Source organism: Neodiprion virginianus, chromosome 6 (assembly GCF_021901495.1).
Source record: "Neodiprion virginianus isolate iyNeoVirg1 chromosome 6, iyNeoVirg1.1, whole genome shotgun sequence".
NCBI lineage: Eukaryota > Metazoa > Arthropoda > Insecta > Hymenoptera > Diprionidae > Neodiprion > Neodiprion virginianus.
Window position 1 is genome coordinate 28,620,308 of NC_060882.1, and position 26,811 is coordinate 28,647,118.

Genomic DNA, 26,811 nt, shown 5'->3' on the forward strand with positions numbered 1-26,811 from the left:
TGCTGTTAGATCAAAGCACATACGTTAATACAATTTGTCGTTGCTATAATCTTAGATTCCATGCAAAGAGTACAACCAGAAAGCTGACACCGAGTCAGTACATCTACTTGCATCCCCGAGTTTCAGTTTCGAGCAGAAATAAAAACGCGATCCCACTCGGTCAGATAGTAAGAGGGAAGAGAGACTGGGTGGTCTTGTCCCTTCGAAATATCCCGAATCCGTAACGCCGATGACGTGCAGCTGATAACCACAAGCGAGCGGGAAGAAGGAAGAACACGTCCCTTCTCCACGTCGGCATCCACAGGTGGTCGACGGGTTGAGAGTTCACGCGCAGCTGAGACCCGCTCCGCTTCTCCTTAGGGCCACGGCTCCACTCCACCTCGGATTGGTTTTCCACCCCGATTGACCCGCCGATGACCCACGCCCAGAATTCGCGCTTCGCGAACACGCGACGATATCTGTCTCTGATAGACCTTCGAATGGATTATCCAAGGAGCGTAAGGTAAGCGTGCCGGTCATTGATACGTTTACAATTAGACCGAATTACTGACCCTTTTATTTCCAAAAATTATAACCTTACGGTACAAATAGTAAATTTCTCGATGACTAAAAGCAATTGCTGGACGAATAGACGCTACGAATTAATTATTTGGTAACTTTAGAATCAAGGATCAAACCCATGAAACCAAAATGGGTCAATAACTGGTTCATCTATCTACCTTACGGAATTGAGAAAAGTGCGGGGTTAGTTCTGTCACGAGCTGTCTAAACTCTTAATCGCCGACAGCTGTCTAGGTCGGTGGCAATCTTTTCTCCGAGTTCTTCCGTAGGTACGGAAATAAGGAAAAAGAGTTTCCGACTTGTCCACTACTTTTATACGAGTATTAAAATATGGCGATATTTTTTTCCTTCAAATTATCGTCACGTCAACATAGCCAACTCTGACCTCAATCTCTTCAATTCATCGATCGTGAACGCTAATCGAAAAACGAAAAATGCTAAAATATTGAAAAGCTTTAAAAGAGATAACCAAATACATAATATGGACTTACAATTAGAAGCATGAAAAATGTCTGCATCGATGTGCAAAAAAGTTATCCATACAAATGTAAGTACCAAGAGTAAGATTCTCATAAAATTCCGGGATGTCTTTCCTTCCGGTATATACATATTTATCTCCATCTTCATTTCCCCTCTTCCATTCCCCCGATTTTCTTTCCCTGCTAATAACTGCTGCAAAGTTGAGCGTCTTTTTTTCTCAAGGTGGGGAAAAGGTACGAGAGAATTTAGCATTGTAAGCAGAAATAGATCGCCTTCATGTACCTTATACTACGAGCCATGTGAATTATTATCGTACCCTCCGATTTTTTTACTCCGGCGTGGGATGGTGAAAAACCGCGACCGTGCGACCGACCGACCGAACCGCGTCATCCGTAAATCGCGAATCCCGTGTCCGCGGGAGTTTTGCTGAGCAAAAAAATAAGGACGAGACTACGGACAGAGGCGAGTGACGTCACTGCAGGACGAACGGCGTCGCCATGGAAACGCCTAGGAAGCATACATACATATAATATACATAGGTATATATATACAAGCGCATCCTTATTCCGTATTTCAAAAGGATCCTCATCGTCGGACCGCCGTTTTAAAGACTAAATGAAACATCTTCATTGTTGCTTTTGTATTACTTGCTTGTAATCTATGTAGAATATCTTGCTCGACTGGTACGATGTGCACAAGTGTACATCAAGTCCCGTGATAATTTTCAATTTTAGTTGAAAACCCACGGCAAATGAATATTTTAATTTTATACAGATACCGTTATGCCACGATCATACATCGTTGAATCCCATTTACGTATGTAGTTCGTTATATCTTACAATTAATTTTCTGTAAATTGCAGTTATTCGATGCGTCGTCGATGTTGAGCGCGAAACTTCGGCTCCCTGTAAACTTTAAGCGAAAAATCTATCAGTCTGAAGTTATGATCCTCAAGTTAAAAAATCATCGTTATTAGACAGTTAAAAATGACTTTCAAGAAGTTGTCTTTTCACAGTTGAGCTATATTTTCTTTCCAATGGTTTAAAAATGCTAAGTAGCGATTAATCTTAAACATGCATCGTCACGCGGTAACGTTACTAACTCCATCCTCGTAAAAATTCCTCCCTTTATGCAACACCGAGTCTATTTTGTTGTTAGATATATCAATAAAACTTCGCGCCTTGTAACCTCCGCACTTGCACACCCTAAGATCTCGCCGCCGTTGCAACAGGCTGCTGACTATAACTTAGATGTATTGATTCAACCGCATCTGATCATACATATTGATTCATCCACTAGATCGAAAATTTGATTTTCGCGTACCGCGTGCGGTTATCAAATAATTGGAAATTATAATTTAACTCAAACTGTACCTATTGCAATAATTTACAGCGTGAGCGAAGCGACTAGTTTTTATTTACTCATCAACTTTGTTTACTCTATTTGTTCCTTTTACTTTCTTCGAGCATATATACTCTATTTTGCAAATATCTCCACTACATAATTACTATTATTGTTATCATAATCATTATATTCGGCTGTATAATCACCACGACACATACGAACGTGATACAAACGCGTATTACGTACATGATGGGTATAAGGTATAATTATCTGCATCATCCAAGAGTTACGTATTTTCTTTCATATATATTACGGTAATAATACCTACAATTTTCAACGCTGATATATACTCTGTAATTAGATACTGTTACATATAATAAGTGTGTACCTATTGAGATCTGCACGGTATATTATATATTTTCAACAGAGTATTTCGTATGAATTTATTTCAATTAAAAAAAAAAAAAAAAATTATCGACCTGCGGAATATATTTTTCCGAACGCTGTGCAGTTAGTTCTGTATACATACGTATACGCATACCTGTGTAATCTTCAAAAATCTCTACCTCAATCTTCATATGTTTTATCGTTAGATTAAACCAACGGTTAAGAATACAATACAGTCAGGCCAGAAAAGTGTTGCGATGAAATAAGAATTAGAAAAATCTCACTTTCGAGGTTAATCGTTATAATAACTTATCGAACCTCAGTTTCGAGACAAATTTAACCGGACCGTACGTCAATAGTAAAATACTTTACAGATACTAAATTAATTTCGTTAACAATTTCACTTTTCTATACGGTTACATCCGATACACGTGTGAACAAACTTAAACCACGTATTGTAATAAAAAAAAAAAGTATATCTTCAAAATTTGAAGAAAAAAAAAAAAACGTTGAGATAGGTGTAAGTGAAAACGAGAAAAAGAATGTAGAAAAACAGAAAAATCTCAACAATTTGAGTGTATAAAAAATAACCCGTCTTCTGTAAACAACACATCGAGCCAATTACAACAGTTAGTACAGGTACAATGCATAATATTCGCAACCGCTGAACCAACCAACCAACCAACCAACCAACCCTTCCGGAGAACGGTGAAAAGGGTTCCGCGTATCTCGTGGCGAGAAGGTTGCCGACTGCGCCGTCTTTGAAAACGACGAAGGATCGAGGCGAGTACCACCTACGACTAGATACACCGATCGACGCGCCACCCTTCGACTAACCGCGTTTCTGGACCTCACGCTCTCTCTCTCTCTCTCTCTCTCCCTCAGAAATTCGTCCGTCGATCCGGATTCGAGGGTTGCGGTGGTTGGCGGCGGTCGGCGGCGGCGGTCCTGCGGTCGCCATGGCAACTCGCCGCCACCGCTACTACGAGTCGTCGATGTAATTATTTGAAAAACGCCCCCCACCCTCCGCGTCCAGCCTTCCAAGCCACCGCCGCCGCCGCCGCCGTCGTCGTCGAGGGATGAAACTGCGGAGGAAGACTCGGAAACCCCGGAATAAGAGAAAGAGGAAGAGGTACGGGGCGAAGTGCAAGAGTGGAGTGGAGTGAAGTGAAGTGAAGTGAAGTGAAGTGGAGCACTGCGAGTCGAGTACACCATCCGGCAAGAGTGGGTTTCAGGTTAGGTTGTATTATACAGATCTAGGTATATGCTTCTCGTCCTTTTCATTATTGCTATACATACCTTACAATCTTTCAAATTGGAAAGATATTTTTTTTTTCGTTTTATTTTCCCTCGTCTTCGAGACAAGGTCTGAATATTTAGTTTGCGTTGTAAAAACGAAAAATGGATGAAATACTTCCGAAACATTGTATTTTTAAAGCTCAAGGCTTGAGAGATCGCGGTGGTGGTGATGATGGTGGTGGAGGTGGTGCCTCGATCGAATAACGGGCAAAAGAAAAAGTCTAATTCTAGTTTACTTCGCGGTATTTTCCAAAATAAACGTAAACGTATACTCCTACTGACTGATGTAAATAATGTAGGTATGTACAAATCGTGTGCATAGTTAAACTATCATCAAAAATGTTAATATATAAGCTATTCTTTTACATTGGAATAAAGAAATCCTGCAGATGTTAATAAAATCAGAACTTATTTTGTACCATTATTTAATATTTAATACACTTTGGAAGAATTTTGAAAATTTTGGTCGGCAAAAAGGTTTAGACCTTGTCGAAACAGTGAGAAAAAAAATTCTTTTTCAAACACTGCCGTAATTTGAAATAGTCTGATATACCTACGCATCTATTTGTAATATGTACATATATTGTCATTGCTTGTTATTCACAGGCCACGGTTGATCATCGTTGCGTAAATTTATGTGTCTACAATCAGGAAACATTACGCAATAGTCGCTTTTGTATTGGACGTGTAATCATTCTCTTTATTTATGAAAACATGTTACACGCACCATTGTTGTCGAGTATTGCGCACCGCGAGAATCGAGCCGCGGATTGTCAAGGCTTAAACACGAGTGGAGCAAAATGGGAAAAAAATCATTCATCCAAATAAAATTGTACGAGACCTTATTAATTGAAGAGAGAGGTGGAGAAAGAAAGAACGAGATAAATATAAAAATACCACAAATTTCATTTCGACGCGTACGGGCTGCAGATGAAATTTGCACAGGTGATTTTGCACAAGGCAAAAGAATGCGCGCAGTCCATTGTACGATGTATTACATCATACGCGAGCGAAATTATCATCGGTATATTACGTACAAGTAAAATAAGAAGTGAATTTTACTCGTTAAATTCCTGTACCCAGGTACAATAAAATACGAGAATTACACAAGAGGTGATATATCGAAGACAAGACGACTGGTTAAAAAAAAAAAAAAAAACAGCTAAGAAAGGATATGAAATGTGACCAGAAGATAAGGAAAAAAAAATGAAGAACAAGAAAAAGAGGGACTGGAGTTTGTGGTCTTCGACCATCACGTAAAAAAAAGAAAATTCAAAACATACAAATAAAATCAACATCCTACCTACAGGATTGTTTCGCGAACAGGTAGAGAAACACACGGATAGGGGTGAACATATAGGAGAGAGGATAAGACGAAGAGAAAGATAGATAGATAGAGAGGGGGGGGGGGGAGAAAGAGCGGGACGATGAGGTAGGATTGCGGCGACTGGCGATGCTCACTTGTTGCTTGCACACGACTAATTGCCTAGTAATTGCTCGATGCTTCTGCTTCTGCTTCTGCCGACTCCTCCGCGCAACCCATTCCGTTACCTTCCTGCCCCCCCTTCACCGGCACAAACCTCCTCATCCTCCTCCTCTCCCCTCCCCCCTCGGTCATATAAACTTTGCCCAGCAGCAATGCCGCCACTTCCTATTGTCTTACATAATATTAAACAATTAAACCATCCTACTACCCAAGGGACCAACAACGGAAGACCGAGATGAGCTGCGTGAAAACTAATCGAATTATCAATCGTATCTTCTTTTACATACAAGTATAGCTTTCTCACGAAGTTGAAGTTGGTAACGTTATGGTAACGAAATGTTGAGGGCAGGTGGTGGAATTATTATTCCGTGATTTCACAGTAGTTTTCAAAATATGAATAACATTTTCCCTTATTACGATGTACACTGCATTTTTTGGAAATTCGTACAATTGCGAGTTAAATATTTATCTGTGAAGCGAATCGTTGCAGTAACGTTACCAACTTCAAACTCTCATGTTTTCCTCTCGCAGTTCAATGTGCCAATGAAAATGGAACTCTTTCAATTTATTGTTAACGGCATTCGGCAGAGCTTTTCAAAGTGTTGTTTTTGAATTTGAATATTATCAGTGAGTTTCTCTCCCGAGTATGAATGAAGTGGTTTGAAACATTGGCGAATGCTAAACTTTGCTACATATATCATCATACTTATATGCGGTGGTTAATTAAAAACGCGGTTAATTCACAACAATACATAGTATAAATAAACGTGCTCGCAGCTCTCGCTTCGTAGTTATTGCACGCTATGCTGTATAGTCTAAACCGAATTCGATATTTTTCATATTCGTAATCATAAGTGGAATCAAATCAAAGTGGTCTCATAATTATGAGAACATCGAAGCAATACATCTTTACAAATAAAACTGCAAGGCAACTGACATTCCGTGAAAAAAAATAAAACAAAATAAAAGAAAAGATACTAAACAGAATTTTTCAAAAAAAACCACAAGGAAATAATTTTCTTTCGTCTATCCTTTCACGATCTGTGCTCTGTGATTATCTTACTTACAATTAGAGAAACAGCTTTGTTTGTTCGGTACATTATACGTATGGGCAGGCATAATAATGTAGGTAGAAAACAGTGCGCTGTAGCAATTAGCAAGCTTTCAGATTATACATAAAAGCGCATCCCATACGTAGGTTAATTATACGCACAAGGAAAACATTATCGAGTAAAGAATGCGGCCCATTACTCGGTCCTCGCAAGTATTTTAATTTCGTAGAGATTTTTCGCCTGCTAAACGTATGCATGTATATGTATATGTATGTATATGCTCCTCGAAGCCACCGCGGTTATTGTTATTTTTCTTGAAGTGTTGTTATTGTTGTTACACATGTGTATATACATACATACATATATATATAAGCGTCGAAAGCATGCCAGGGAATCCTTGGAAGGATAATAGTCCAGCATGCCGGCATGCTGCCACGGTATTAAAAGGTTGAGAAAACGAGAAGCACGATATACATACCGAATTCCTCAAGTTCTTTCTTTCTCTCTATTTCTCTTTTCAACGTACCTCTATTTCTACAAACATGAATGTGATAAGAACATTTCTTCTCATACAAAAATATCAACGAATTGCCTGCTGATGTTGTACAAGAATTTCGTGATTTGAATCCACGCGCGGAAGAAATTGCAAAAATTAACACACTCGATGTTTAAAGTACTGCGCAAATGATATCAATTCAATTATCTACTCGCGCTCTCAAATCTCGCCTAAAAGTCACGGTGCGCATCTGACGACTATAAAATATTCAACAACCACCGGAAAAATAGTCTCCCCCGTTTGTAAGATATAATTATACATGATATTTTATACGTACACCTGCACAAAAGGCCGCAAATTTCTGCAAACATTCAAACCTTCGTCATTTTTCTCTCGTTTCTCTTTCGATGTACGCACAGGTGTATCGTATACGTATATGTGTATACAGGTGCACGATACGGCGTGACATATCGAAATCTGCAATTTTACACCAACTTTGTATACCTGCATGTAAGAAATTGTTCCACGTACGTGTACCTACATCGTGCCAGGTTATCGTTAAATCATATCATGTACTTGTTCCAGCTAAAACCTGGGCGGCGAGTCGAAAATAAAAGAGAAGAATTGAAAGAACATTCAAGTGGTTGGGAAACATTTTAATTTTTTTGTTTTCGTATTTCTTTTCTCAAAATTTTTATACCGCACGTCCCGACTGCTCTTACGTTAAGAATCAAATTTTAAATTTCGATTTAAATCCAGTTCTTTTTCACATGCACTAGAATTATTCCCTTTATACAAAAAAAATCTTACTACACAGAGAGAGGAAAAATGTTGAGATTTTACTCTCAAAACTGCAGGAAAAGAAGGTTTTTGGTAGAAAAAAAAAATAAATATATATACATATAACCCGTGTCAACTATATTTTCTACTCTAAATTTAAGAGATTTTACACTGCACAATAGTGGTTTTCACTGATTATACAATCTACAGTAAATTCAGCATTTTACGAAGTATATTTTAGCAAAAAAGGAAACCTTTTCGACGCAATTTTTAGTAAAATCTGCTCTTTTCCATCTGACCGTGTACACTGCACGCGTGTAACTCATTGCCGTGTAAAGTGGTTCACGTCGATATTGCAAATACGAACGAAACAAGTAGAAGGGGTGGTGATTGGTGGTGGTGCGACAAGAGCAGCGAGGAATCGAGTACCTGGGTCACGAAGGGTGAAACTCTACAAATGAAAATGAGTCACCCCCCGAAAGAAGTGTCGTACAATGGGACATCTGTCTCCCCCCCCTCCCCTCCCCCCTCCCCTCCCTCGCCGCCCCTTTTCGCCCTGTTTCAGCCTCCCTTACAGCCAATAATGTAACGTACAGTAACGAAGTTACCGCTCGTTTCTTCCCTTATTACTACTACAAACATACCGGCATCAAACTTCGGTTTTACTTCGGTTTTACTTCCGTAAATTTGAATTGAATTTTTTTCTTTTATTCTTTCACGTGTATCACATACATGCCTTCATCGTCGTCGTCGTCGTCGTCAGTGAAACGATAACGCTTCGCGCGACGTGTTTACCGCAAAATTTCTTGCTTATCGTATAATAATTGTATCGGACAGAAATAAGAAAAATTGCGTAGCGAAACATGAGAGTGGAATAAAATTTCTTCGGATATAATATTAAGAGTAGTAATTAAACGTCGGTTATGTAAATTTTCAGTTGTAATACTGATCAATAACGAATTGCAAAATTCGCAGAGTTTACGGTGTAAGACTGGAAACAAGAAACGGAAAAAAAGCATAATACCAATTAAAGAAAATAATAAAATTGAACCACATGGATATAATATGATGTAAATAATTTTCTTGTATGTAATGTTATTTAAAATTCTGTAAGAAAGTCCTCGACCGTCTTTCGCAAATTGTTTTCGCAGTTTTCTACTTTATCGGTTGTAAGCCATTTACACAATACCTATGTATGGATCTACTGCATTATACTTCTTTTCGATATAGGTACGCCCCACGCTTATTTTTACACGTTGCACAGAGGTGCAGATGAATATATCATTTATACCTTACATATCATCATCATCATCATCATCGTCATCTTTTGTATAAAACTTTTCTCAAACGTGGCGGTTGAATTTCTAGCGACGCCAAGCGGCGACTGGGTGAAAACTATACCTACGAATTAACCGTACACATACACATATACATATGCATATATATGCAAGAAGATCACCTCTTCATACGAAAAATCCTGACAATCAATCATGCGTAGTGTGACGCCAGCCACATTTCGGGGTAAATAATTTTATCCAAAGACAATTGCTTTTCGGGCATCGGCATCATCGTTATTTAATCATTATCGTAACCATACACCGATGTAGAAGAGATAAAAGGAAACCACAAAATCGCGATCTAGCATAGCATAGCATAAATTTTACTACATTGTGTATCTGGCAGCAGGGAAATCGAGTAGCAAGAGTTTTCGTAAGTGCCTACATTCAATTTTTTATTATTATTTATACCCGTGTTAGCAAGAATTTTACGAAAAGCTGTAACTCTCGAAAGTTATTCAAGATTCCTACGCTTTTTGGAATCTGAAATTCCCCGACTTTTCCATGTATTCTAAGTATACGTACAAGATTTTTCCACTAACCCTTCAAGAAATACGTCACTGATTGATGACAATTTTTTTTTTTTGTTTACGCATCAATACTAATACGATCAATATTACCTAGTAACTAAATTGATGTCTGACTAATAATGTACGAACAACAGCGTGCGATTTTCCGTAAGAAAAAAACGAAAGCAGGTTCGGTATTAAGTAATATGTAACATAGAATGTATGAAGTGGTACGACGAATAAAAAATCTAGAGAAATAATATTCTTCGGAAACTGTGAAAACCTTCATTTCAAGCGAAACTGAACGAATAACATGAAACGTATGGCATAACGAGTAAAAATTTTTGTTTTTTTAAAACAAGATCGAACAATGTAAAAGAAGGGTAGAAAATTTACAAAATATTCTTTCTTACGTATGCAAATCTACATGTATATTACAGCGGATACACACACGTAGAAATAGAAAATAGGAAAGAAAGCGTTAGGATTTCGGAAAACGTATAGCCACCTCCTTAGCATACAAACTTCTTCCCCGCGACTATCTTAGGTATTCAAATTTCCCTTATTCCACCACCCCCTCCGCTTCTTCTTCCTTTTACTTCGCACACCCCATACACCCGAACGAAATTCGTACGATTTGCAACGATGATGCAGAGAATGGGGTACCTAGACGACGAGGGTTGGTAATTGTGGTGAATGAAAAGAAGGGATGAAGAGGGAGGAAATAAAGGTGGGAGCGGGGAGCGGGGGCGGATTAGGACGGGCCCGTGATAATATGCCTATCCAAAGGGTGCCAGACGAGAGAAGGAAAGACAGGGAAAAAGTGACGAGAAACGAGAGAAACAGAGACGAAAAGAAGGATGTACCACGCGACGCCGTAGCGAGGATGATATTCTACTTAAAAGAGAAAGTATTCGCGTACACAGAATGATAATTAACCGAGAGATCATCGGCGACAACGAGATTGAAATGATAAGTCGAGAAGCGGAGAGATGGAGAGAGAGAGAGAGAGAGAGAGAGAGAGAAAGGGAGAGTAAAGGCATATAGAAGGGAGGATAATTCCACGGCTAAATATCGGTAAAAATCAATACTATCTTCTCCCTCTCCCGCCCCTTCAATCCCCCTGCCAACCACCCCCGTACACGCGTTGTTATACATAGGATACCTATATCCATACACACGTCACTCTACCTATGTACATACATACATACATACATACATTATATACGTAATATATATATATATATATATATATATATATATATATATATATATATATATATATATAAAACATCGAATACAACCAAGGAGAGAACGATTAGGCCAACAGAGTGTCTATGTACATAGTATGTGTTACAATACATAGGTAAGGTATTTACGTTGGGTTAGGTGATGTGAGGTAGGGTATATAATATGTGCCATACTTTTGTATAAATATCCTTATATCGCCCGTGTATTTATTCTACATATACTATGTACCAATACTGATCGGTAGGATAGTTGGATACTATTTTTGAAACAACAACGATGATAATAATAATAATAGTAGTAATAATAACGCGCAACTTTTGTCGAACACGATGATTGCATCGAGGTAAAGAAAACAGGGTAAGAAAAAAAAACAAATACGAGTTAGTGACAACAACACGAGAAACAACAATCCCTCAATCTTTGATCCGGAGGAAGAGATCGATGTACAATTAGTCTGAGTGTACTTTCGGGATGATAAGATTAGTTCTTGTACCGAAAGTTTGGCATATGTATAAAATTACTGGACTAACGATAGAGAAAGTAACAGGGTAACGTAATGTAATAATAAACAACTTTCAAAACTGTTCGGCAAGCTCGGTAAAATTAACGAAACGAAATTTTTTTTTCTCTCCTTCTTTTCGTCTCACGATTTTCCGAAATACCGGTATTAGATAAAATAATAATACTAATAAATTACGCAAATGCATATTATCAAGTATACGAATGATAGATACACTAGTGAATAAAATACCATGCTGTATAAATCGCTAAATAAAATTTTCCCCCAAATTGCCAAAAAGGGTTAAGACAAAATTTCTCGTCTTACGTTCGCTTGCGTTTCCATTGATTCATACATCATCGCCCCGCACGTTGTTATCCGACCTAAAAACGTGCGGTGCACGTGAATCGATAAGTAAAGTACAACGTGAAGAAACGGCGGCGGATCAACTGGTCGTATATTATATAACATATAATATAATATGAACAAACCCCCCCTTCCCCACTTCAAAATAATATACATACTTGACGAGAAGAGTAAAATATCCTCTCTTCGTCATCACGAGCACGAGAGTTTCGGTGTATCGTAATATAAGTTAAGATTAGGAAGCGAATGAATTCTTCTTCGCCCGATATGCAGAGTAAACGTAATATACGTTGCAATTACCACATACCGTATAATACTTGTGTGAAATATCATACGTACACGTGTAATACTGTAGATCGTACGAAGAAACAAAATAAGTTTTGAATATAGCTTTAAAAACGATATTTCACCGATACGATACGTGCAGAGAGAATAAATACATATATACGCAATACGGTTTGAAACATACGTACGCACATATTTAGGTAAGCCCATGCGTATAAAAAATATTTTAAAAAATACATCGTGCGGACTAAAAGCAGCAATTACCCAACATATGAACGCATTAGCGACCGATGGTAAAGCAGCATGGACACGTTGTAATTATACAAATTTAGTTTCCTCCCTTTTGCAGGAATATGTAATATACAATATATACATATAATATAATTCATTTCCTCGAACCAATGAGAACGTAAAAAGAAAAAAAAATTTTTTTTATTTCCAAACACTGGGTTGAGGGGGGGGGCGGGGGGTTAAAAATTGTTGACGACGACAGGAGGAGCTCTGTTTTGAGGTGGTGAATTGTAATGTATCGTACATTCGCCGCACACACCACACCCAAGTAATATAATAACAAAAATGTGAGAAAAAAAATCTCATCCCCACCCCCATGTTTCGTTTTTTTTCTATCCTCTTTCAACGCATTTTCGCCAATTCCGCGCACGCGAGTGAAACCGACCCGCAAGGATGTGTCGGATTTGAACGGAGGTGGCGGACGAATGGACAGACGGACAGGAATCCTCCTCCACGGTTCGGAGAGGAGAAACGACGCGGAGAGAAGAGAGAAGAGGGGAGGGGGGGGGGAGGGAAAAGGACGAGTCCGCAGGGGTTCCCAATTGGTACAATATATGTACCTAGGTACGAAATACTCGTTAGAAAATATTTCAACGAAATTTTGTCGTCAAAAATAATTGCAAACAATCACGAGACAAAAGTTAGTAGCACCGTTATCGTAACGAAATATTGAGAGGGAAAAAATCACTTCTTTATTATTTTCACAATGACTTTGAAGGAACGAAGATTTCTAAACGTGAGTAAGTATATTTTGCTTTATTACGATTTACTGAATTTCAAACGGAATCCGAAATCGGGAAGTAACGGTTTTTCCTCAGCCTGAATCGTTACGATACAAACGTAAGTAAATTCTTAAACGTTGCTATCTTATATCGTCTGCGCTGATAAAATTGCTCAAACAATTACGTTATTTTTACCAAATAACAAGGGGTGTTTCACTTAAAAAAAAATTGACACCATGATTACATATTTCGTGATTACCTAACGAGCCAAAAATGATGAAGATTAATAAACAAAATACGAAGGAATGAAATCGAATAGAGATGAAGCTGAAGGTAGCAGCCAGAGTTTTTCAGCCAAACGTGTTAAGCTTTTTTAAAATAGATAAATGCACTTCAGTTTTACCCTTATAATTCTGTGAGAGTATCGGAATTTCGAAGTATTTGACAAAATTTTGATTTTCCGACTTCACTAATTAATTCAAACGAACATTAGAACGTTTGGCTGCTAGCTTCAGTCTCGTCGAATGGACCTCAAAAATCATCCTTATATTTTCATGTAAATATTACAGGAACATGAGAGCCATTGCCCTCCCTCCGCGTAACGTGGTTGTAGTAGTGGTGGTCGGGAGTGGTTGGAGGAGGGAGAGAGAGAGGGAGAAAAGAGAGGTACGCAGAGGGGCACAAGCCGAGTAAGGGGGTGGGGGTGGGTCGCGTACAGTAGTGTACGAAAATATCCTCCCCCACCACCCCCGCGTCGTAATGCCGCTGAAGTACAAGCAGTGGCAAAAGTATTTGTTGAAAGATTCCTTTCTTTCTAAATAGTTTTTATAATTATTTTCTTTAAATTTATTTATTTATTTTTTCAAATTATTGCCTTGTTAACATTATACACGTAGATCTGTGACAACAGTACACGCTGTACTTCCTATCGATATTACCGTAAATGGTATATAAGCGTTTGCCGCTTTCGGAGTATTCCTGCACCATATAAGATTATATAAATAAAAAAAAAAAAAAAAACCCGTTGCTTCGTGGTTAGAAAAGTAAAGGAATGAAAAAAGAAAGAAAAAAAAAACCAGATGAACCTAATCTAATCATAAGTAAGGAACATCGATGTCTCTTGTTTTCTTTTTCGGCTATCTGCAGGAAACGAAACGTTATTTCTAAGAAACGTTATTTCTAAGAAACGTATCTCGCGGAAAACTATAAAGCAAAGTTATAAATTTTTCAATTTTTATTGCACTGCACGATGGCAGGAATTCCTCGGCGGCAAATAGCAAGCGACGGCACATCCCTTAAACGTGGTTTGGAAAAATAGCGATAATGGTCCTTTGGTCGTGAAGCGTCAAGGCATTGCGTTGGCGGTGCAGGTATACGCGAGACGAGCAATAATAATTGAGACGAATTCTCCGGTTGACCGCGCGAGAAGGAGAGACTCTTTCGGGGTTATCAACAAGAATGCGGACCGGGCAAGGTTCACGTATAATAAATAACATCCGGTGTGTACTTTTGTATGCGTATCGGTATGCGTGAGCGTGTCCGTTTGTCAGTGTGCGTGTGTGTGGGCCATTCGACGTGGAAGAGGTGAAAGCCTCGTCGAATAAGGTACGCGTGTTCAGGTGCGGATGGATTGATGGATGGATGGACGTACGTGTACATCGAGCTCATCAAAGGTATGAGAAAAAGTCGACCTCTCTCATCAACGCAATCGCGAGAAGAGAATAGAACAGCAGAGGACTGGAAAGAGAAGAAATGCACCAAGATGATACCCGATATCGCGAATCAGGGACTTCTCAAGAGTGCGAGTTGGCTTTTGAATAAGGGTATATTACATATATATATATAAATACATATATATAAATATATATGTATATATTTGTGGATTTGTGTTCCGACTAAACATGGTTCAATGTATATATTTGTATACAATATCGTTGGTTTATCGTCGATACATTGTTTTCCATACATAATTATACAAACTATACGGCAGAAAGAGCTGAAACCTCTCCCGGCACTTTAGACCCCATACAAATCTCTCTTTCGAGATAAACAGAAATAGAGAGAAAGACCAGCCGCACGTTAAGTCAATACGTACTTACTGTCCTCTAGAGTGGCCATATAAATCAACGAAAACCGTATTAAGTACACCGTAAGTTAGTGCTAAATATTTATAAACACATGTTTACCCTTGGTGAATATGTACATGTATTACACAGAATGATTATTTACGCACGGATAACGTTCCGGCAAAAGTACGCTGCTATGACGACGGAAACGTAACGGAGAGATGTTCGTTGCGAGAATAAGAGACGAGATTTTGCTGCTTCGAGCTAGTCCACACTTTAAATGAATCTCCCGCTATCACCCGAGACAGATAATTGATTTGTTTTTCTCTTACACCAAATTTTTTTCCCTTTTTTTTCTATGGAGATGAGAAATGCCGACGGTGTCATTAGTGTCTCTGATCAACTTTACGGTCTGTCGTAAATCTAACGCGCGTGGTGAATAATTTTTTACTTCCGAGTGATAGGTTTTTAACATTGACACAATCGTGTGTCGTCAACCGTTGATTCGATTTGATTTTTTTTCTCTCCTTATCTATATTTTAAACCGCCATTATTTACGAACTGCAAATTCACAGCGCGAATAATAATCATAACAAGTTATTCAAGCAACTATCTGAGTCGGAATGTTGATATCTGTTGCACGGTAAACATTCAAATGCATGTAAATGCAGCTTCTTTTCAGAACACGTCGATACTTCTGGGCCAGTGATCGACTGCTACGATCAACTGCTACGAAGAAAGTTCAGCGTAACATTAGTTAGACGTTTTGACAAGAAGTCAGAAGGAAAGACGGAAAATGAATCATAGCTTCGGATCTCCTCGTTCATTAAGCTCAACGCCAAAAACATTTCTGATATTCAGGTTTGTTATCGGCTGCTGCGTCCGATAGGAAGGGCTTGTTGTCTTAGATACAACCGATGCTGATTTAATTTGTGACTATACTTGGCGTACGATTCACCATAGCTCAAACTGACAATAAAACATCATTCGTTCCACTGTACGATGCGATAAAAATATGTCTGAGGCCAATATTTTTCCTCGCTTTAGTATCTGGTCCAAGTTTGAAAGCAATGACGTGGGTGTTTGTTGAAAAGTAAAAACTCACCCTTGATCCATCCTGTCGACGGGTCCACCGGTTCCCATCATCGCAGGATGTCCGGGGCCTATGGGACCGCCCATGGAATGTCCGCCAGGTCCGAACGGGCTCCCAGGTGGCATTCCATACTGCGGACCACCGAAAGGTTGTCCTGGTGACGGAAAGTGAGGATTACCTGCACCGGGGGGCACAAAGGGTGGTCCGGACGAACCCGGTCGTCCCACAAACTGCGGAGGTCCTCCGGACGGGGATCCAAACGGACTTGGGCCCGGGCCATTGTAAGGAGGTCCGGAATTGTTCGGCGGGGGTGGAAATCCCGCAGAATTAGGGGGCGGCACTGGACCGGGAGTCGACGAGCCGCTTGGTGCGGGCGACGCGGTGTACTGAGGCGTTCCGGAGCCTGGGGGAGGCCCCTGATAAGGTGGGGCCCCTGCCGGACTGCCCGCCCCACCGGGGAACGGGCTGGGGCCCTGAAACCCACCCGTGTTGCTCGGTGGGCCTCCCGAATTATTGTAAGGTCCCGAACCTGGTCCTGGTCCTTGACCGACAGAGTTCGGCGTGAACGGCGAAGCCTCCGATCCGGGCGGCGGGCCCTTCCAGGAGGCAGGTGTCCCTGGGTCCTCCAGCGTGGTGGTCGCAGCCAGTGGCGTATTCAGACGGCTACAGCCTGCAAAAGAAACGATGTAAATTAGTCAATTGTTACATACTTGAAAAAACGCAAGAAATTTATGTCTCAACTTGTTTTTCTTTAATTGTCTTATCACAACAGAACTTGTTGAACCTCAATTTGCATAGTTAGCGTATTACCAAGATATAGGTGAACAAGGCGTGCTGCTCCTTACAATTAATACTCAAATTTTGACTTTCTCATTCAACTGTAAGTAAAGTTCTAGTAAAAATGTGCGAACCGTTTGCGAGTTTGTATAAAATTAAGTGAGAACAAATTACATCGAGTTATAAACTTGCTCGGTATTACAGAACAAAATGGCAATAATTTTATGTTTGTTCTTACATTGTACTTTCTAATCTAATCTTCTAAATACTAGTCAACTCAATGATAGTTAGGTTAACTTAAATTCTCAGTTACTCGATCGCCCACCTGTTCCCACTGATATTTTCCGACAAGTGCAGGAACGATACACAGAAGTCTCGGATAATCTCAAGCCGTCTCGTATTTACTAACAATCCCCGATCAACATCAAGCTGTTGTTTCGCAGCGACTGAGGGTCTGAACTATTTTCAAAGCTTGGTAAGAATCGACGATAGATTAAGGTAAGTGGCAGAGTGCGATGTTCATCCAGCAACGAAGAATTAAAACGTAAGGAAACGGGGCAGCGAAGTTATACTTGTACAATCTAAATCTTATGGAGTAAGTAAGAAAATGAGAAAATCACCATTATTCGTTCCATTCGCCTTCATTATTTGGTCATCAATGCGTTCATTCCGTAACGTAGTCTCCTGATTGGCGAAATATAACCGTTATATTTTCGACGAAGAGACGAATAGATGAGGATGACGACGATGGTGAGAGAGGTTATGTACCGGCGGCGACCTAACCTCAAACGCGCGTAGATACGCGTTGGTAAACAGGCGAGGTTAAATATCCGTTGGGCACTGTTAAACTCTGCTTTCGTACATTATATTTAACCGCCTCGTAACGGGGTTAGTATTTCCATCGAAGCTCCGTTTTACGCTCGTTTTAATAGACGAAAAATTACCGCATCCCGTTGCCGGCATTTTTTTTTCCTCCGCACCGTCGTCTCACTTCCATTCGGAATTCCCTCTCTCGCTCTTCTCCTCTCTCACGCTCTCTCTCCGCGTCTCTAACTCTCTTTCGCTCCGACTCGTCAAGCCTCTCGTCTCGTTTCTCTCCTCCGTCTGTTTCTCGTTATTTTCCTCCTCCTCAATATCGACTTACTATCGACAGCGGCCAAACAACAGTTCTCACAATCACGCACCACTTCCTCGGCGATAGGTTAAAGAAACGTGAACGTAGGTCGCGTGGATAATCCGCCGTCACCGTGCCGCGCATCGCTCTCTATCAGCGAATATATTTATCACCCTTTTCATTCATTATTTTAACCCGAAACTAACCGTCACACGCCTCGCGACATACGAGTAGTACCAAATATTTTTTCGCGACATGCCACACAAACACTCGACACACCACACAACAAGAGGCGAACTCCCTCTCACAATCGGAACGTTTGGTTGGCGGCAGGGGGGGGGGGGGAGGGGAGGCCGAGAGGGAGGGAGACGACGATAGCCGTCGGAGGAGAGGCTAGAGCGAGTAAGTAAACACCACCGTAATCAAAATACCTTCCGTACAGCGTAGGAAACTTTCGACTCTCGAGACACGAATGCGACTGCGGATTCTTACTCCGAGATTTTCGTGTTATCGAGTTGTTAATTCAACCGACGCTCGAGTTCCTCGGCCGATCAGAGTTTTGACGTGACGGATAGGTGTAATTCAGTATCTTGACATTATCGAGAAGGGGGTTAAAGATGAATGTAAAAACAATGAAAATTCTCACTGAAAAACAGTGGCAGAAATAGGTGTATACACAGGATATTACGTAAACGCGTCGCGGATTGTTGTTATTATTATTGTTGTTGTTGAGTTGTTGCAGCCGTTGTTGTTATTCATGAATTATAAAGTTCATCGCTTGACTAGCTAGCCCGCGCTTAGGAATATACATGTTACACCGTTGCACACAACCAACAAATCAAAACAATGAACACTTCGCGGCGAGAGAGAACTTTCGTCAAGCTGAAAATGACGACCCTTCGAACACGCACTTCGGGCCGTACGCGAGTTAAGAGAATGTAGGAGAAAAAACAATGTAAAGAAGACTGAGAAGTAACAAGCGAACGCTGATTCGAGGTTGCGTCAACTTCCTACTTCAAGTGCAGATATACGATGTGTATTTTGCGCGGATGAAAATAATTAAATTAATAAAACAATCTTCAAAGTGTTTCGTACGAAACAATTGTTTAAAGGGTTGAAAAGAATTTTTTTTTTCATAAACGCGTATTTTTAATCTCGCAATACATGTTTGAATACACCTATATCATACAATGTGTGGTCGGTGAATAAATTTACACTCGCGTACATATATCATATACATATATATACATCACTGTTGTTTATTAATTTTTTTCTTTATTAATATTTTCGTTTTTATTAGTTTCACTGTCAACTAGTTATTACATATATTATGTATACGTATACCGATGCACTTGTTTCCGCCACCGAAGCCTGATGTATAACGTATAAGTTTAAAACGCACCTACTAATTGTAAGAGAGTAAAAAATTTTCACCAAGGTACTTTACGAATAATAATATACATGTATGTACGTATGTATGAACAGTACAACTTCGAGGCTGAGTATGCAAACTATATACGTTGCATACAGATATAGAAATACAACCGTACGCACGTCGCGCGATTACCAGAGACGAGTGATATCGTACCTACTACATACGTATAACAAAATCTACGTACGCGCGTACTCGCGTAGGTACGTAAATATAAGCAGGCACAGCACCTCACGCACTGTAAATTAATTTATCTCGTTTGTACGCGCGAGGGCCACGTGCGCCGTTCGTCCCTTGCGCCCAACTGTCAACTGGTAAGAGGAGATTTCTTTTTAGGTCTTCGGCAAAAATTATCAAGCGAGAAGCCACCGAGTGCTGCCATTTTTAGCGGAGGCAGTGGCGACTCTCGACGCTCCGCGGCGACGTTCGAAGGCACCACATGGCGCCCCCTCCCCTCCCCGCCCCTAGCCTCGCCTCCCTTCACGTCCCTGCCCTTCCGTTAACGCACCGCCACCGACGCCTTTTTCTATCTTCTATGGTTACGCCGCGGGTTTGACGCTTCGTAAGAGAGGGGTAGTCGCGTTACGTCTCTCTTATATGCACCGCGCGTCAACGTCACTCCGAAAGCACCCCCTGACGGTGGTAACTATAATCCTGATCCCATGCAGACCGCTTCATGTGTCTCGGGATGCGTGTTATTTCACCGGCGAACGAGAGGCGTACGAACGACACAATTTACGTGTAACCGAGAGTACCTGCGATTTTCGTTCAACACGTATTTCACAACGCTGCAGTTGTCGACGAGTTACGTCGCCGTCTTTCTTTTACAGTCATCGACGGACGTACACGGACGGACACGGCGATTTCTGTTTCCCTATTTACTTCGATCCCGACGCTTTATAACTTATTCGTCCACACAAGTATAATCGCGTCGTGTAACTGCAGGATTGTCAGATTCGTAGAATTATATCTATCCGAGTCTAACGTCGCTTCGGGGTTGGTATGCAGGTAACTTTCTACGTACTGCGTTGCAACGTGCGCCGCGGCGTCACTAGTTTCGCGTCACCGGCGCCGCGTCATATTCCTTCTCCCTCTTTTTTTCTTTCTTTCTTTTTTTTTTTTTTTTTTATTTTACTTCTCTTTACCCACCGCTCGTTCTTTCCTCCTCTATTTTTCCCGCTTGAAAGTCTCCCATCGCGGGAGACTCAACGCCGGTTGACAGTGTCACCCTAAAAATCAATAAACTTCGACTCCGAGTCCTTCCCACTCCCCGGGGTCCCTCTATGAGGGCTCAGGACCGTCGGTGGCTGCCTGGGACATCATTTTATTAGGCTACGGTGCAGCGGCCGGACTCGGGACTTCTTCCATCTCGACTCCTAGAGAGACGGACATCGGCTCACCGAGCATCGACCGTCATTCGCATCCGGATAAAAAATTCTCGTATTATCGGGACGTCCGTCAGCTTCTGTCAAGTTGTAATAATGTAACGAGGACCGGTCGGATCTCCGTAACTCTGCTTGTCGTTGATAATTTCGATTTTTTTAGCCTGTACGCCTCTTAGCCTCCAAGATGGTAGGCTGGGCGCAGAGGACGTAGAAGCGTATAACGCGTACAGTTATGGAGGCATAACTCGACTGACGTACCGTGTACACGTAGCATTAAAACATCCGAAGCATCAGACACCTGGCAGAGGGACCGCCGCCTTACGCCGTGCTTATGCCTCGCATTGCGTTGCGTTGGCTCACCACCTCCACCTCGCGCAATTCCTTAAGGTTCGTTTACACTCGGCAGTTTTGTTCAACGGGCAATCCTGAGGCCGCCAACATGCGACAGGAGCTGATTGTGAAAGGCGAGAGCGGTTCTTGCGTTTCGCCATGCCGCAGCGATACTACTTAGGATCGCTCGCGAGTGATTTTTCACAAAGAGAACACCGGAGCGAACTACCGTAGAAACCCTCTTTCAATCGCGCGCGTTCGATTCACCCCGCCGGGAGCGAAATTCTTACCACCGTGAAACTGAAGACGATCGGATAAAAAAAGGATAAACTGTTCCAGGCCCACCCGGGGAGTCGTAACAATGCTGCGAACTTGCGAGGGAAAGGGTCGAGTGCGGCTCTTGTATATGTTTGAAAGCGTTCTACGTACCGGGAATATTTTTTTATCCGTAATATTGCACGGAGGCGCGTGATACGTAACTACGTTTAAAAAATTATCCACACGCAGTCCGTGATTGGCGAACGTCACACGCGAAGCGGCAAGTTGATTCGCACGTACGTGCACGATAGGCCGAATCGCGACCTGGGTCATTGTACCAGACGTAGGACGCCGTGCGTTGCTCGTGGTAACGAAACTTGTTCGAAAAGCCGATTCATGCTCAATTTGCGTATAATACACAAACCCTGGATGCGAACTTTCCATTCAGTGGAAACTTTCTCGAACTAGCTGAAACAGAGAGTGAATCAGACTCCGTTACAGGTCGTTGGCTGCATTGTTCAAAGTTAAATAATAATAATAATGAAAAGAATATCCGATCAAAGACGCGACCAGGTTTCGCCAACCGCTCAGCCATCGTCGCTCGTCGAATTGCCGTTGCAAAGTAGGTGGCAGGCATATAATGCAACGACGAGATTGTGAGGGCTAAAACAATCCGGTCGCGGGATGAATTTCAACGGCTGAATGTCTATGAATCAGGGTGGGGAGAGACCGGGAAAACCGGGAATAGTCGGGGAATCATGATGGACCACAGGGAGAAACGTACTTTTTTTTCTTTACAAATCGTTTTCAAGCTTCGGTTATGCTTCGTAAATTTAGCTAAGCCAACTTTCGGAAATGTTATTCGTTCAATTTCTGATTTCTCGTGTAAAACGAAGCAACACTGTGCGTTTTTTAGATCCAAATTTATATATTCAAGGTGCGCAGCTTCCGGAGCTTCCTAATGTAACTACTTAAGCAACGTTCGGAAGATGACGCGGCCGATGCACAAAGCGGTGCAAGCCGCATTGCACGAGAACGTCGACGGTCACGGAGCGTTGAGAACGAAGGTCGTTCCTATGTATGCGAATACGAGCTATTTTAATTGTTTGACCTTGCAGGCTCGACAGTCGCCACGCAGTGACCGTTCGTTTGACGGGCTGATGGGCGATGGTTATCTTCTTCGTTGCACGTATCCATATGCGATACGTACACACGCAGATTGCAGAAACGCATATCGGCGCGGTTTGATAACCCAATGCGGCGGGGTCAGCCGGCCGATGCTTCAGAGGCTTCGCGTGGTACTTATTTACCTACATAATACGTTGCAGAAATATCCTCTTGGCAGAAAGTTTCGCTATATTAAATTCTGCGACGCGCATTCCTGGTCAACGCGATGAAGCGCGTTAGCCTCGCGTGTATATTACAAGGGAATGAAATCCGCCGAATCGACTTGGAAGGCTGCGTTACGCACAAGTGAATCGTTTTTCCTTATTCCCAGCTGCAGCCGCAAGCTGTTCTACGTTTACCGAGACGCAAATTTTCACCCTCGTACCCTGTACACGATGCACTGTTATTATCGCAGTAAATATTTGCGCAATCAAAGTTTTGCGCTCGGCACTGCCGCGCGTTACGGTCTTGTTTGCAAAATGTGGATTATATGCACACTGATATACATATGTAGGTGTGTCAAGTCGTCAACCGTATGTGTTATCGTCGGTTATCGTCGGTCGTCGTCGTGGACAAGTAATATTGTATTTGCGAAACGTCACATTAACGTCGGGCAGTGTCTTCATCCTTACGTTGTACCGCGTACTTCGCCACGATAATGAAAACGGGTCTTACGTACATGATACACGTACACGTACCTTACATTGTTATTCAAGTATCAAGGATAATTTATACGCGAGTGATCCGAAATACAATTTTTTGCGCATCGGAATCTTGGTAACTTGAGTTAATTTTATACCTCTGAGAAATTCTATCGGCAATCGTTGTACGATAAGTATATGCCTGTATCAAACTTGAGTAACATGTACATTGTTCATTGCGGGAATGTCTCTTTCGAAATGGCGAATCCGGATTTACGTTATGCGAATAACTCACGTTAGACATCCGCGGGATGAACTCCAGGTAACAAGCCTGTCACGTGGTCTCGAACTTTAGTTTTGGCAGCGAGCATGCCCGAGTAAACTGGCGGACTGACTTACCGCTTGGCGCTCGGAGATATTAGGATAAGCTTCATTCATACAAACTTCGAAACAAATCTCGACCTTCGAGAACTGGCCAACGCAGCGTAGCGTAATCTACAAACGCCAAGCAAACGCGCCACGAACAAAGACATGATCTCAATGTGGAGTATTTCCACAATACGGATGTTTAGTCGATTAACTTTAAAATAAGGATTATTTTCTGAGAAGCAGAGGAAGACGAAGAAGAGGATATGCGCGGGTTTATCGCATTACGTATTGACTTTGCAAAGGCGCAATAAAAATATAATATATTTCAGCTAATCAAACAAAAAATGTCAATTTCGTTTATGCTTGCTCTTATCGGTACAAGACAACGAATGTTCACTTGTTTATCATTTGGGCGGCGCGATAGATATCTCGATAAATATGCAGTAATGTGCCATCGCGATGTTTTTAGACGGTGCTTGTTTAAAGAATGACGAGCATTTCTTAACAATTAACGGGGTCGGTAAACGAATTCGTGATTATGTGAATAATATTTTTAAGGTCGGGATTTCTGCATCATGTTGAAATGAATAAATAAATGAAAATCGCACGGTATCCGAGGAATAAATTGACCTCGTTCGGTTTACGTTCGTCGTTATGTAATACCTTTATATTTAATACCTAAAGTCAAAAATTTCAAAACAAATTACGAAAGATATTTTCGTCGACTGACTGAAGAATGACCATTTATTGAGTATAACAAGATGTAAAATTCAAAAATATTCCTCGAAGGTTGCATATTAAATCCCGCATGAATCGCTGTGCTTTAAACTTCAAACAGTTTTATGAAATTGAAAATAGACATCACGTGTACAGGATAACAAGTGGTTGTTCGAATCTATCGCTAGATGAAACTGGGAGAACCTTGAGTTACACCGGTAGTGTTGAACCCGTAAAGAGGCAACGGCGGCGTGTCGGCGTCCAGAAGGGTGGCCAGCGTCGTTGCGGTGGGTGTACAGAGAGAGAGAAGGAGAGAGTGTGAGAGAGCGAGGCGGGGAACGGGAACGAGAGGAGAAGCGGTAGTAGAAGGAGGTGAGCAAAGCAAGTAAGCACCGAGGGGATGAAGGGCGCCGAGGGCGTCGAGGAGAGGCTGGCAGGGAGGGAGGGAGGGCGCTAGGTCGATACGGCAAACTATTGTCTGGTGGGTAAAACTCCTCCGTAGCCGCTCCGGGTTGTCGGGTCTCGCTCTCCGCGACGCCGACGCCGTCATCGCGTTCGCATTCAGCCGTCAACGCCGCGCGATATTCTGCACCGAGTAGCAGCCACCTACCGCATCCCCTTCCCCCCCTCGCCCTTCGCCATCCAGCAACTATCCGACTCGATGCAACGCGTCGTACGTTACATGTACAGTAGGGTACCACCGAAAATTAAGACAGCGGGATTTGGAGCGGCGTCGTAGGCGTTTTCTTTTTTTAACTTTTCTTCTTTTTTTTGTTTTTTTTTTTTTTTTGTGGTAACCGACAAACCCTCGCCATCAAGTTTGAAATAATGTTGCAAATGAATTATGGAATCGCTTTAATAAATTTTCTTCCTCGTCCTTTTTAACTCCGGTGGTGCTGCTGCTACCTCAGGGATATCTGGACCGACGTGAATTCACCTTCGGGGTGGCGGGCGTGGGAGGCGTACGTATGTTCGTATGCATGCGCGTGTGTAGATGCATAGGTAAAAAGTTGGAGGGACGTTACGTTAGGTACGAAGGTAGGTACGTATAATGGTACAACACGGCGCGTGACCGTGGCGCAAAGGTATAATACGGTATGCGGTGAGGCGCAACATTGTCGCGGGGGTGTATGTATGTTTGCCCGTTGCCATGGGGGTGGAGAGGTAAACACAGCGTCAACCCTCCCGCGCCGCGACGCCGCCCCCTCGTACCCTTCTGCCCCACCTCCCCCTCCCGCGGCCGTTCTACCTACACCCCGCGAACCTCGTGACGCCGCGGCACCGCGACGTTGCCAAGCGTCGTCGGGTTGCACGCTACTTACGAAACTTTGTTCCAATTTGTTCGTGATGTAGGGATGGAAACTGACGACGACTGCCGTTGCACGGATGGAGAAAATGAGGGGGGCTCTCTTATGCAGAGTCGTTCGAAGCGAGGGGCAATAAAGATGAATATTTATGCTTCACAAATATTATTGAAAGCGGCGGCGAGCGGACAGGAAGGAAATATGTCAAGGACGATAATTTCTTTATATTTGAACGCCGGTAAAATCGTGTATGCATGCATATTATGTGTACCTACACGCGCGCGTGTGTGTGTGTACACACAACTTGCGTGTGTGCACACGTGTAACCCTCCCCCCCCCCCCCCTCAGTGTTACAGCAGACTTTTATTATCTTACACGTTTCTTTCGTTATTCCGAACTAATTCCTGCTCACCGATTCTTTTAACCTTATTCGTGCATGTTACGCGTCACCGTTAACGTTTTTTTTTTTTTAACCACAAAAACCGTTAGAAGGGGTTCACGGAAAATATGATGAGAATTCGCGGATTACTTAACTCATCGAAAGTGCAATATCAAAGGCATTTATACCTACTTTAATCGTAAATTCTTGAATGACGAGCGGGTGCTGCTGCGGCTGCTGCTACCATCGCAAAATCAGTAAATAATACCACATTTGTTGGTACACATGGCACATACCGCGGGTGTACATTCATATATACGTTCTACGTTCGGTAGGGTAGAATTCTGGCTCTCGACAGAAGGAAGAAGCCCGAGAGAGTCCGCAAACCGTTTTACGTGTCCCCCTCATTTGGTAGCAGCGCCTTTTGATACAGGATAGCTTTTTGAAACTAATTTCCGAGACATCCTTAACGGTAAATACAGATCCCTTACCGACCGATACTCTACCGCGCTTAATGTCACAATACAGTGGATAATACAGAGCATATTTACTACAGCCAAGTAAAAATTTAGTAATCGAAACTGATCAAATGACAAAAAATATTGACTGAAGAGCTTGCATGCATACTTATAGT

At 41.8% G+C, this 26,811-nt stretch overlaps 1 protein-coding gene across 1 annotated transcript in view; it reads right to left on the reverse strand.

The window, feature by feature from the left end:
* Positions 1 to 26,583, reverse strand: part of LOC124307487 (LIM domain-binding protein 2) — a 114,217-nt gene extending 87,634 nt beyond the window's left edge. The window contains exons 1-3 of the mRNA XM_046769173.1: positions 26,370 to 26,583; positions 17,702 to 22,068; positions 16,317 to 16,974 (exon numbers count right to left, since the gene is read on the reverse strand). Coding sequence (XP_046625129.1) covers positions 16,317 to 16,974; positions 17,702 to 17,726 — 683 coding nt within the window. The 5' untranslated portion in view covers positions 17,727 to 22,068; positions 26,370 to 26,583. The remainder of the gene's footprint in view (positions 1 to 16,316; positions 16,975 to 17,701; positions 22,069 to 26,369) is intronic.
* Positions 26,584 to 26,811: the final 228 nt, after the last annotated feature.